At 34.1% G+C, this 11252-nt stretch overlaps 1 protein-coding gene across 1 annotated transcript; it reads left to right on the plus strand.

The window, feature by feature from the left end:
* The first annotated feature begins 2696 nt into the window (after nucleotides 1–2696).
* On the plus strand, nucleotides 2697–3629 carry LOC123252884 (olfactory receptor 4C15-like). The gene has a single exon (XM_044682117.1). The coding sequence runs from the start codon at nucleotides 2697–2699 to the stop codon at nucleotides 3627–3629; it is 933 nt and encodes a 310-aa protein (XP_044538052.1).
* Nucleotides 3630–11252: the final 7623 nt, after the last annotated feature.

Raw genomic sequence — 11252 nt, forward strand, 5'->3', positions numbered from 1 at the left:
CTAAGTACATTTTAGCAAAGTTAAATTAAAATTTGAAATTTGTAATATCTTGGTAGAAGAGCTCAATAAACAGTAAGGAAGGCTTTATATATCAAAATAGAAATTAAATTAAGGCAATAGATTTGATAAGATGAATATATGTAAGGACTTTTCAGAGTAGCCTATGTGTGTCTAGATGGAAAAACAATCAAATAAGGGCTATATTTATTAAAGGAATAGACATTGAACATTAAAACATGTAACCTTTGAAAAAGGACTATCTTTGGAATTGACATCCCTTTCTTTACTAGAGGTTTTTAAGGATGAATGGATGACCAGTTGTGAAAAGACTCTTTTTCAATCATAAGATGACTTTAATGACCTCTACATTTTTCTTTGAACCCTGAGACTGATAATCTATGACTCTAAAACTATACACTCAGATAGAGAGACTGATAGAATCGAGAAACAGAGACAGAAACAGAGAGGCAGACATAATTTAACCCCTTAGGAGGTGACAATGAAGTCAGGAACTGAGCATCATTCAACAATTTTATCTTATAGATGAGAACGATTGTTAAGAATAATTAAATTGTCGGAACTATTTGAAAGACGAAATTTAAATTGTCTCCTACAGAAACATATGAATTATTCATTTTTTATATTGAAACTTATGAAATGGTGAATGACTTTGAGGAATGACTAATTGGTGGAATAGCCTTCTGTTATTGGTGTTTCTAGGAATGTTAAAATAATGCCTAGCATTGAGTGGATACTTTGTAGATGTTTGGGCGATTGAATTTATTTGTTTAAAAAAATAATCAATAAGCTAATTAATAAGCATTAATTAATTCCCAAATCAAAAAAGGTAGAATTTACAATTTATTTTAGCTTTGAAAAATACTCTATAAACCTTATTTCAATTTATTCACTCAACAACCCTTGAAAGTAGGTTCTAATGTTATCTCATTTTACAGATGAAATAGGAACACACAGAGTTTAAGTAAATTGCTCATCGGTCATTGGGATAATAAGAGTATAAGGCTAGGTTTGAACTAAGATCTCCCTGGTCCATGTCCCATAGTCTATCATTGTGCCTCCCCAAATCCAGTAAAATAATACAGAATCACAAGGAGCTTATATGTCAACAGGAAATACAAGTGCATATAAACTGTAGATAGTAAAAAAATATAAGGGCAACAAATGTCTTAAAAAGTAATTAAATGTAAGGGAGTTTGGGGAGTAGAGTGTTAGGAATTGGTGGAATAAAGAAAGGCTTTATGTAGAAGATGAGGACTGAGTTGCAACTCAAAGGAAGAAAGGGACTTTATGAAAGACTAATAAAAAAGGAAACTGTTACAACCATATGAAACTGCCAATAAAAAGGCAAAATGGAATGTCTGACATGTCGTAAGTTCTTAATAAATATCTGTGCTCTTCCTTTCTTCTTTCTGTGAGGCAAGTGAGCAGAGGGAAGGACAGTTTTGGTGGAACTCATAACAAAGGAGGAAAAATAATATCCTATGAAGCGAATGAGATAAGTTTGGAATCTCGTCATGTAGAACAGTGGTATAAACTCAGATAAAAGTAAGAGTCACTAGATTGTACCTCAAGGTACCATGTACTTCATCTTGACTTAGAAAACCCCATGTTAATATTACTTATATACTTTTGTATTTTTATTTATTTTATTGAATATTTCATGGTGACATTTTAATCTCATTCAAGTTGTACTTGGGAATATTGAGGCACGTATTTGAAGCCTTTGGTACTATAGTAATTTTAAACCTACAAAATGGAAAATTTAGCAATTGGTTGGGTATATGCAGTGAAGAAATGAGGAATCCATGATAATGCTGAGGTTGCAAACCCAGGAAAGGGAGGATTTTGAAGGAAATGAAATGAGTTCAGGGGGGAGCATATTAAGGTTAAGATATCTCTGGGATTTCCACTTTGATATTTCTAATGTTGACTGTGTTTGATTATGAGAAATTGAAGTTCAGAAGAGATTGGAGTAGTTATAAAGATTTAGGAGTCATTTGCATAGAAATGTTAGTTAAATCCATGGAAACTGAGGTGGAAGGGGGGAGAGAAACAGAAATAGAAATAGAGAAATAAACAGAGAGACAAAGACAGAAAAACAGAGGAGAGAGAGAGGAGAGACAGTAATAGAGACAAAGAGAGAAAGTACTACTTAATTTCAATGTCAAATAAATTACAGATTTGGGGGGGATTTTAAAAAAACCAACCATATGAAGTGAAAATAAGGGAGATTTTAAAAAGAGAACATGAGTGATGAGGAAAAACACATTGTTACAGAAACTTCAAAGTCAACGTGAGTGCAAATCATATTCAAGAAAAATAATATGTTAGGCTATATTATAAAATATTAAATGAGAAGTAGATAGGCCTATTGTACCTACCTGAGAAAATTATTTAAACTTCATTTCTACAAGTATTATTTGAAGAAAGGCATTGGTAATTTGGTGAGAATAAAAGAGAATGAAAACTGAATCATAAAGGGTCTCCTGTTGGTCATATGATTTGAAGATGTTTTAAAGTAAATAATGCCACATTGTATATAAATTTCATTCAGTATTGATGTATTGTGATTTGCTTCTGAATATACATTATTTAATAATTAAGCTTTTTTGATGGTTAAAAAACTTTTTTTTGCAGATAATCAATGCTTAACAAGGCACTCATGTCCTTAAAATATGGAAAACCAAAGTTATGTGACTGAGTTCATTCTACTGGGACTTTCACAGAACCAAAATATTCAGAAAATGGCGTTTGTTATCTTTTTAATTTTGTACCTTTTAACTGTTGGAGGAAATTGTTTTATTGTTGTGACCATCATCTGTAGCCCTTCCCTTCTGGATTCTCCTATGTACTTCTTTCTAGCATTTTTGTCCTTCCTAGATGCCTGCTTCTCCTCTGTTATTGCTCCAAAAGTTATAATAGATTCTCTCTATGAAAGGAAAACCATATCCTTTCAAGACTGTATGGGCCAGATTTTTGCAGAGCATTTCCTGGCAGGTGTTGAGGTGATTGTCCTCACATCCATGGCCTTTGACAGGTATGTGGCTATCTGTAAGCCTCTGCACTACACGACAATCATGAGTCGACAACTGTGCATATTGTTGGTGGGAGTAGCTTGGGCTGGAGGATTCTTGCATTCCATGATTCAGATTTTCTTCATGCTCCCATTACCCTTTTGTGGTCCTAATATAATCGATCATTTTATGTGTGACTTGTATCCTTTGCTGAAACTTGCCTGTACTGACACTCATGTTCTTGGTCTGATGGTGGTGGCCAATAGTGGCTTCATCTGTATCATCAACTTTTCCCTTTTGCTTATCTCGTATGGGATTATACTGCACTCTTTAAGGACATACAGCACTTCAGCACGACGCAAAGCCCTCTCTACCTGTGGCTCCCACATCACAGTTGTAGTCTTATTTTTTGTACCATGTATATTTGTATATACTCGCCCTCCCACTACTTTCTCTTTTGATAAAATGGTGGCGATATTTTATAGCTTTCTAACTCCCTTATTAAATCCACTTATCTACACATTTAGAAATACAGAAATGAAAAATGCCATGAAGAAACTGTGGAACAAAACAGTGATTTCTGATGAAAAATAAATGGTATGGAGTCTTCTAAAAGATAAGTTAAATGCCTCATTTTTACTTGACTATACTGCACACTGCACACACTCAAAATTTAAGAAGTTAATATAAATATCATAGAGCTGACTGAGGAAAATTATTTTAAGTCTATTTTTTTTCTTAATTTACACTGGAAAAAATAAACAATTGGTAGTATAGCCAGCAGAAGGCAAAGCCACATTGAGTTAACGCACGGAATATTGAAAGAGATAAACTCCTAAATTTAAGCTACCAAGAAACATTTGGTTCAAACCTCAGATATGTCAGTTAGAAAACCAGAAAAATATTAGAGGGTTAGAAGAAAATAAACTTCTCAGACCAAGGGAAGTCATTCAGACAAGAAAAAAAAGGTTACTTTTCATTTATAATAAAATAAAAAAAATTACAATATATTATTCCAAAAAGTATTTTTAAGTTGGATTTGGACACACATATAGTAATCTGCAATTATCAGAAAAAAAATTGAAATTTCACAATCAGAGATATTTTAGTCAGTTCTTTAAAATACTCCATAAGTCAGCAGAATATGCATGATCATCACTTAAACAAAAAAAAATAAATACATTAGAAAAGCAAATACAATCAGTTACCACAAAAATTGGAATTAATGTTTTACTCTGTCTTTATTTAAAGGTTATACTTTCCCCTTTCCTGAAAAGTCCCAATTTGTTTATGTAACATTATAACAAGGGAATTAAAGCAACTGTTCAAAATATTTAAGGAAAAATGATGCATTTAGTAAAAAAGAATGTCAAAATATTATTTAAAAGTTCTAAATTACTATTAATTAAATTAATTAAATTATTAAAATTAATAAAACTTTTAATTATTAATTAAAACAATGAAAATTAGAATAATTCTGAAGTAACAACTCATATATATCAGACTTACAAATATGACAGGGAAAATGGTAAATTTTGGAAGGGATATGGGGGAATTGGGACACTAATATCTTGTGAGAACATTAATAAAACCATTCTGGAGTGCAATTTGGAAGTATGTCAAAAGGACCACCAAACTATGCATACCTTTTGACCCAGGAAAACCACTACTAAACTTGTTTCCCAAACAATTCAAATATAGAGGAAAGGGACCTAATTGTACAAAAATATTCATACGAGCTCTTTTTGTGGTGGCAAAGAATTGAAAACTGGAGAGATATCCATCAATTGGGGAATGACTAAAAAAAGATATATAATTTTAAATGACTACTATTGTGACATAATAAATGATGAACAATATAATCATAAAAATATAGGAAGATGAATATGAAGATGGAAAATTAAGTGATCAAAACCAGAACACTGTATGCAGTTACAGTATTAATGTATAATGATCAACTGTGAATAATTTATTATGAAAAAAGCAAGAATCCAAGACAATTACAAGTCTCCTAACAAAAAAGTGATCCACTGCTAATAGAAGCAATTGATATTCTGATACAGATTGAAACATATAATTCTTTACTTTATTTCTTTCATTAATTTTTCTCTAGTATAAGTGATATATATATATATCTTTTTTTACAACATGATGTATGTGAAAATATGAATTTCATGATAGTATATGTACAAACTCTAAGAAGAGGCATGGAAGTGATAGAAATAACATGAAGCATGTAATGTCAGAGAATGATTATTAAAAATGAGTTGACATATAATCAGGAAAAATATAAAAGAAGAAATGGGAAGAAAGAGTAGAATGTTTAGAAGATGATGATTGTGACCTGATAATGTGATAGAAAATATTATTTTTATTATTAAGACATTTACTTTTTTTACCTCCAATCTATACATTTGGACAAAAAAGGAAAAAGAAAAAATTATAGCAAATAACCACAAATTTATAAATAAATGCATGTAATAAAAACATTAATTCTTTCTTAAACGTAACAAAATCAAGGAGAAAATTCCTATATTGGCAACATCTACAAGGGTACACCTCTTTCCACAGCTTTAATCTATCATATTTTTGTAAAAGAGGTAGATAGTAAGCATTGCCATCCATTCTCTGAAATGATGGTGGGTCATTGTGTTGATTGGCTTTTTCACTTCATTCAAATCTCTTTATATTTATAATGTTGCTCTTATTTTACCCATTGTTCTAAGTACCTTCATGTTCTATCATGTTAGTCTTCTTCTGTTTCTCTGTTAGTCAACAAGCATTTACAGAGGCTCTAGCTGAGGACTGGGGATGCATAAAAATCATCAAAGTCAGGCCTTGACTTCAAGCAGCTCTTATTCTAAAGAAGGATACCCCATGCAAACAAATGGGCACAAACAGAATTCACACTGGATAAAAGGGAAATAATTGAGTCAAGGTACTAGCACCAAGCAGGATCAGCTTCTGAGACATAAAGACAGATGGAGACAGAGACAGACAGAGAAACAGAGACAAGGAGAGAGAGAGAGAGAGAGAGAGAGAGAGAGAGAGACAGACAGACAGACAGACAGACAGACAGACAGACAGACAGACAGANAGAGAGAGAGAGACAGACAGACAGACAGACAGACAGACAGACAGACAGACAGACAGAGACAGAGAGACAGAGACAGAGAGACAGAGACAGAGAGACAGAGACAGAGAGACAGAGACAGAGAAAGAGAAAGTATAGAAGAAGAAGAAAAGAAGCCCTAACTTTTTGGGGTTCCAGGCATCTTATTAGCAGAATATCAAAGCCCTACCCTGCCCCCACCCCAACTCCCATTAGATTGAGAACTACTTGAAGGCAGGAACTAGTGTCTCCAATGCTTGTTAAAATGCCTAGAACATTATAGGTACTTCATTTATTGGCTATCATTTGCTAAAGAGCAGCTAATGTTCAGATCTCTTGATCTATCTACTGACCAGTACATGATCAATTGTTTGTCTTCTAAAATATTCTATCCATGTTTATCTAGCTTTCTATTACATTTTACCTTCATTTATCTTTCTGCCTATTTACAATTGATCATCTATCATTTACTTACCCACCATTGATATTCTTCCTATCTCTGTATCTATCTGTATGTCTACATATAGATTTATCTATGTATCCACATAGCTATCTCTCTTTCTAAGTATTTATGTAAGTATGTGAGTATCTAACATTTATTTGTGCTCAGATCAGAAGGAAAAGCTAACAATCAGTCCTGAAGTGCTTGGCCTGTGTAAGTTCGAATGTGAAAAGTTCATGGAGTCTCTTTAATAATGCAGAGGATGCTTTGATATAGCAACAGCTAGTGGACTAGTCCCATGGGAGGGTCTAGCATTTTTAGGCAAATTTGGGAAAACTTTTATTGGGGATGTTAGCATACCCAGCCTCATGTAAATGGTTCCCGGATTAAACAGCTGGAAGAACAAAATGTCTTGCGCTCAGACACCTCTACATGCTTGGGGCATGGTCTAAGGGAACAGTGGAGAACAATTAGAAAAATAGGATATGGTTTCTTTCTTCTTACTTCTCAGAGGACATCTGTGATGGCTGCTTGGCAAGAAGAGGATAGTCATATCAATAACACTATCTAACTTCCCTAATCATACTATACTTGAATTATTTCCCATCCTGACAACCACAATCTACAAAGTAAATTTTCAAAAGTGGTGAAAACCTAGATAGGGTAAAAGATCAGTGGATTTGAAACCATGCAATAGTAGGAATTATTGAGGGAATAAACTATTTTAGTTGGAAAAGATATAACTGATTATGGGGCATGATTCCTTAAAATATTTGAAGGGCTGACATAATAAAAGACTACCACTGATTCAATAGTGATGCTTCTGGAAGCAGATCAGACTAATGGACTTTATTTGGAGGGTGATGTAGGAATACAGACACACACACACACACACACACACACACACACACACACACACACAGAGTAATATCATTTTCTGCTAAGCAAAATGGATATCAGGATGAATGATACCCAGCAGTTTAGAGTTTGGAACCAACCTGGATGCCATGAGCCAGCAAGCAGAAGCAGTTACTGCCAAGACTATAAAAGGGAGAAATTTGAACAAGAACATCTCTCAGTTCAGAGAAGGGGACCTGGGAGGTGGTTTGGTTAGGATTTGGGTAGGCCATACCAAATAATCTTGGGTTACCTACATCAAGTTCTAATTGCTATCACACCTTCAAACTTCTGTGTAGAGCTGAGTTATACATTCAATTGACTGAACATCAAGGAGAGACAATATCGATACTCAAATAATCTGGTTCAGGCCAGGGGCCTCGCTTAGCCAGGGTGTGACAGAGAGCAAAACCCTCCAGCTGACAGTCTCAAGCCTGATTGCCTCTAAGTGACAACACCTTATCATCAGTAGCTTTAGCCAAGCTTTTCTGATACCTCTTTCCTTCAACTCTGTTCCCTTCCCCTAAGTTTATTATTGTTAAATTTAATTATTAAACATTAAAAAATAAAATAAATTAAAATTAAAAATGAATTATTAAATTATTATTAAATCCTAAAGACACACTTAGGTGAATGTCATCATTGCCCTAAGGATCATTGATTACATGCTTCAGTATCTGAGGGAAAGGGATTGTTCAATCTAAAGTTAAGCCTCAGTCAATCACATTAAATATCAGCCTTGAAACCAGGATAAGCAATCAAAGAAGCTGTGATCTAACCCAGCAGCTTCTTAACTGATCACTTATTCTTGGACACTGTTGGGTGGGAGCTAGCTGTTTAGCAGAGTTTCAAATATTTTGTGGGACCTGTAGTTTACTACCACAACTTGGCATTCACCTAGGCTTCTAGCCTTCATTTAGCTCTTGTGCTTATACCATCAGAGGACCTAGAGCCATATCTCTATCAGGTCCCATACTGTATCATAATCCCACTTATAACAACGCACGCACGCACACACACACACACACACACACACACACACACACTTATATCCCAAATGATCATTTGAAGTCATATACTGGTTTACTTTTGCCTTTTTCTTTCCAGGTCCTAGTGTAGCACAGGACAAAAACTAAGTCTTGAATAAATGCTAATGGTTTGATTGTCAGTTTAGAATCTTTAGCTTGTTCGGGTATCAAGCTCATGTGGAATTCCCTTCACAAGCATTCCCTAATCACACCCCTCTAGTTATTAGAGTTTTCCACTCCCTCATTTTCTATCTATACACTTTATATATAATTTGTATACATGTATAACTATCTATGTTTTAAACCTTTATTAGAAAGGAAGCATGTGGTTTCATTTTATTTTTGTTTCCCACAATGTAATGGATTAAATGAAACACAAAGTTCTTCATAAATTTACCTGAATTATTACAGATCTTATCAAATATTCTTTAGAAGATGTTTGAGATGTTCAAATGGGATGTATCAAGGCATTCATAAATAAGATATTTGTCTGGCAAATGTCATAATTGAAGTTATTTATAATTTTCATAGGAAGGAGAAAAAGTACACTGACTATCCAATTCACAAACCTGTTAATTCAGTCAATCCTGGCACTAGGTTAGACTGGGCATAATTGGGTAGGGAATTTTGTTCCTTTGCTGGCCAAAGTCAAATAAACTAATGGCACCAACCATCCCGTAGAGGGAAGCTTCTTTATTTTTCTTTAGGCTAAGTTCTCCAAGGTCCTGAAATCTGATGCAATTTCTGTAAGTATCTATTGGACTAAAAAATCTTTATCCTTTAAGTGTTCACTGGGTATCAGAGCATAGGCCAGAGGGAATAGAGTACTGACTATTTATTGGAACAGTAAAGGGGGAAATGATCTTTTCTTCATGAAATTTTAAGAACTTCCTATTTCTTGGGTCAAAGGTAAGACTCTCATTTAGTATCTCTTCTAGCTCTTCAGTAAAGAAATATCAATTTTTTATAAGGGTACAGGTGGGCTGGGTTTAGGGTTTCTTTAGAGTCATGAATATTTTTTGAGCAGAGTTCTTCTATGGTACAGACCATCAATTTTTCTATAATTTATAATTTAAGAGGAATTCATTTAGGCACTAAGTGACTTAATTTCCTATGTTCACTTAGATATTATGTAACACAAGTGAAACATGAACTGTGTTTTTATTGAGATTCACAGGTAGATTCCCCACCATTGTACCAAAGTGCAGTTTTATTGATATTACAGTAGATACATTTATAGGCTATAGATTAACATGGAGCTTAGAACATGATGAAGCCTTAATAAATGGCTGATGAATTGACTAGATATTCCAAGGGCAAAAGACAGAAGACAAAATTAGTAAGTGAATTCCTACCTAGGGAGGCCAGAATTAGAAAGATGAAGTTAAAAGGCAAATTACATTTAGAAGACAATAACTAGCAAGGTCAATTTAAGGTTCATGGTCTTTGTGATACATTTGTCCACCTCTATGTATAAACAATTTGTTTCTGGGCTCATTGCATTCATTGACTTTCATGGCCAGTTCCAGAAGGAATAAATAAAATTAAACCCAGGATGTAAATGTTACATTTGCACAAATCTCCACAAACTTCAGAATGCTCGATTATAAAAACACTAAGAGGTCTTCAGGTTCAGGTTGATAAAGATGGAGAAACAGGGGCATCTTAACACTTCTGTGGATAAAGAGCCAGACTGGAGATGAGATGTCCTGGGTTTAAATCTGGTTTCAGAAACTCCCTAGTTATGTGATCCTGGGCAAGTCTCTTAACCCCCACTGCCTAGCCCTTACTAATCTTCTGCCTTGACACCATTACATAGTATTGATTTTAATAAAGAATGTAAGGATTTTTTAATAAATAAAAAAAAATTAAAAATAGATGGGATAATGTTGTTCCAATTGTTTAGTAAACTTTAGAGTTTTGGGAGCATTGTAAAATTTGGACCATTTGCCACAATCATCACTAGTCATTTTCTTAATAATAATATCTAGCGTTTATAAGATGCTTTAAATGGCCAACTTTGTTTTAATCCTTAAGGAAATGAGAATAGTAAATGAAAGAGAATTATGAACTAAAAGCTGTCTGCTAGCTAAGGTTTGTTATAAAGAACACTGAATTTGGAATCATAGGATAAATAGGCTCAATCCCAGCTCTGACACCTGTATGTTCTTGGGGGATGCACTTAAATTGTCTGTGCCTCAGTTTCCTCATGTTTGAAATGAAGCATTCAAACTAGATGGCTTTAAAAGTAGTGGTCAGCTGACAATCCTTGATTGTGTAATATTATCAACACTTGTATATTTCTTGGGGTAAAGACACAGAGTGAGATGATAAAACATTAAATATTGTCCTATGATTGATTTCCATTTTCATTCTCATTCTAACAGTTTTCTTTATCCCTAATCCACTCCAATTGTCCTTTAGCCTATTTAACCAGTTCCTCTATCAACATACATTTACCATATACTCATCAGTAGTCATTTTCCTAATAATATTACCTAGTGTAATGATAAATTGCACAGCAATGTGGAAATCAAGATGATGGGCAGTTACCTGATTAGAATATAGAATGAACTGAGCCTGGCAGGAGTAGGCATTTGCCAAGGCAGTTGAGGATTGGGTATAAAAGGAAGGATTTGAACTGAGAAAAGCATCTCAATTTGGAGATTGGGATTGGAGAGGGTGGGCTTGGTAAGGGTAGGGCATAGGTCAGCTTATATTACTAGAAACGTGGACCA

This window comes from Gracilinanus agilis, chromosome 6, assembly GCF_016433145.1.
Source record: "Gracilinanus agilis isolate LMUSP501 chromosome 6, AgileGrace, whole genome shotgun sequence".
Classification (NCBI taxonomy): Eukaryota; Metazoa; Chordata; class Mammalia; order Didelphimorphia; family Didelphidae; genus Gracilinanus; species Gracilinanus agilis.

Bases quoted from the DNA above. Each gene is read 5' to 3' on its own strand.
- LOC123252884 (XM_044682117.1), top strand. From the start codon at position 2,697: ATGGAAAACCAAAGTTATGTGACTGAGTTCATTCTACTGGGACTTTCA.